The 2,860-nt window shown below is 45.7% G+C and overlaps 1 protein-coding gene across 1 annotated transcript; it reads left to right on the top strand.

Moving 5' to 3' along the window:
- The first annotated feature begins 909 nt into the window (after positions 1–909).
- Positions 910–2,346, top strand: LOC116894225 (alpha-enolase-like). The gene is given in 2 exon segments (XM_032895936.1): positions 910–1,353; positions 1,356–2,346. Coding segments are annotated over 2 exon segments (1,347 nt in total). The 5' UTR covers positions 910–926; the 3' UTR covers positions 2,276–2,346.
- Positions 2,347–2,860: the final 514 nt, after the last annotated feature.

The raw sequence follows: 2,860 nt of genomic DNA, 5'->3' as shown, positions 1-2,860 counted from the left end.
TAAGTGTAAATGTGTTTTGGGTCATATGCTGGAGAGTTACTCCTCTTTGGCATCATTTTGTCCAGGTTACAGGTTTCATTTAGCAATTAAAAATCATATAAGGAGGAGTGATTGGACATCAAATAACAAAAGATGGATTAATAATCTTGATTATTAAATTGACAGTATCTGGAACTAACCAGGAGATACTACCCTGCATATGTCTGTAAGGGGATTTTCAGAGAGATATGTAAATGAGGATGAAACATACTGTAAATATGTATGGTACCCTGAGCTGAATGAAAAAGGGAAAAAGAATAGTGGAGCTGAGCACCAGCATTCACCTCTCTGCCATTAGACTGTAGAGACATTTTCCAGCTCTTTCCTGATCCTCCCCCACCACAATAAACTGTATCCTTTCAAACTATGAGCCAAGACAAAACTTTTTTTCTGGAAGTTATTTTGGTTGAAAATTAGTTTGGTAGGTTACTTTTTTCATAGCAACAGGAAAACTGTGATGCATTTGTTTCTAGGCCATTTCAGCATCCCTGTTTCATTCCTTGTCTTCACAAAGGAAGGAGATTGCTATTCATTCATACCACAAGTGTATGTAAAATATTGCAAAAAAGAGATACTGTATAATATTTTAAATGATAAACTTTACATGAAACATTAAAGCTATGCAAACTTGTCAATATGAGTTAAAGGGGGGAAAGATGTTTTCCTATGTAACACATGATTTTTGGCACAGCTAAATTCACAAATTTATAAATAAGTATTATTGACTGACAAGAAATGCAGAAGTAAATTGTAAGGAAAACATCATCAACAGAGAACAACGTTCTCCTAAACTATTGACTGCAGAAGACAAAGGATAAATGACTATCTTTAATTTAATACTCAAGACTCTCCTTCCTCCGCAGCGATCCTACTGCCAGAACTTCACCATGTCCATCCTCAAGATCCTTGCCAGAGAGATCTTTGACTCCCGTGGGAATCCCACCGTTGAGGTGGATCTCTACACCGCAAAAGGTCTCTTCCGTGCTATGGTGTCCAGCAATGCTTCCACTGACATTTACAAGGCCCTAGAACTCCGAGACAATGATAAGACCCGCTTCATGGGGAAGGGTGTCTCAAAGGCTGTTGAGCACATCAATAACACTACTGCACCTGCTCTGGTTAGCAAGAAACTGAATGTTGTGGAGCAGGAGAAGATTGACCAGCTGATGATCGAGATGGACGGCACGGAGAATAAATCTAAGTTTGGTGCAAACGCCATCCTGGGAGTATCCCTGGCTGTCTGCAAGGCTAGTGCCGTGGAGAAGGGGGTTCCCCTTTACCGTCACATTGCTGACTTGGTCGGCAACCCTGAAGTCATCTGCCTGTCCCAGCTTTCAATGTCATCAACGGTGGTTCTCATGTTAGCAATAAGCTGGCCATGCAAGAGTTCATGATCCTGCCTGTGGGGGCATCCTCTTTCCGGGAAGCCATGAGCATTGGAGCAGAGGTTTACCACAACCTGAAGAACGTCATCAAGGAGAAGTATGGGAAGGACGCCACCAATGTGGGTGATGAGGGTGGATTCGCACCTAACATCCTGGAGAACAAAGAATCACTAGAGCTGCTCAAGTTTGCCATTGCAAAGGCCGGCTACACTGACCAGGTTGTCATCGGCATGGATGTGGCTGCCTCCGAGTTCTACAGGGCTGGCAAGTATGACCTGGACTTCAAGGCTCCAGATGACGCCAGCCGGTACATCACACCCGACCAGCTGGCTGACCTGTACAAGTCCTTCATCAAGGACTATCCAGTGGTGTCCATTGAAGATCCCTTTGACCAGGACGACTGGGATGCCTGGCAGAAGTTCACAGCTACTGCAGGCATCCAGGTGGTGGGGGATGACCTCACAGTGACCAACCCTAAGCGGATCACCAAGGCTGCAGGAGAGAAGTCCTGCAACTGCCTCCTGCTCAAAGTGAACCAGATTGGCTCTGTGACCGAGTCTCTGCAGGCGTGTAAGCTGGCCCAGTCCAATGGCTGGAGTATCATGGTGTCCCATCGATCTGGGGAGACTGAGGACACTTTCATTGCCGACCTTGTGGTGGGGCTCTGCACTGGGCAGATCAAGACTGGTGCCCCCTGCCGATCTGAGCGTCTGGCCAAGTACAATCAGATCCTTAAAATCGAGGAAGAGCTGGGCAGCAAAGACAAGTTCGCTGCAGGTCCTTCAGAAACTCCCTGGCCAAGTAAGGCATGGACCAGAGATCCCTGGAGCTACCAGATCCTCTGTCCCTGATGTCATCCAGGCGGCTCGAGGCTGGCCCAGTGCTTTCCCCTCCAATGTCACTGCTTCCTTAGACGTCCACCCCCGACTACCTGGAGCCCTACTGGAGCCCCCAGCTTTGTAATCATGTGATTGGTCTGAATCATTGTTTCTGTCACCTGACTTTCCAGTTAGTGTCTGGAGCTCTCAGAACTCCAGTGTTATCTCTAGGGTGCCCACACCATCAAGACTCCCACCAGTGGTTTACATGCAAAAATAAAAGCCGCAGAAACCCCCCATCCCCCCCAAAAAACCAAAAAACCCCAAAAAACAAAGAACCAAAAAAACCCCAAAACAAACAAACAAAGAAAAAGACTCAAGACTCAAAAGCACAATTTTATATCGTATTGACAATAGAGGAATATATATATATATATATATATATATATAGAGAGAGAGAGAGAGAGAGAGAGAGAGAGACAGAGAGAGAGAGAGAGAGAGAGAGAGAGAGAGACAGAGAGAGAGAGAGAGAGAGAGAGAGGAGGGGAGAGGAGGGGAGGGAGAGAGATACATAAAGAAAATGCAAGGAAAAATGAAGGCAGACTGGCTAATATTGAA

The sequence above is a fragment of the Rattus rattus genome, chromosome 2, assembly GCF_011064425.1.
Source record: "Rattus rattus isolate New Zealand chromosome 2, Rrattus_CSIRO_v1, whole genome shotgun sequence".
NCBI lineage: Eukaryota > Metazoa > Chordata > Mammalia > Rodentia > Muridae > Rattus > Rattus rattus.
The sequence above is the reverse complement of the archived record's forward strand: the minus strand, read 5'-3'. Positions and strand labels throughout refer to the sequence as shown.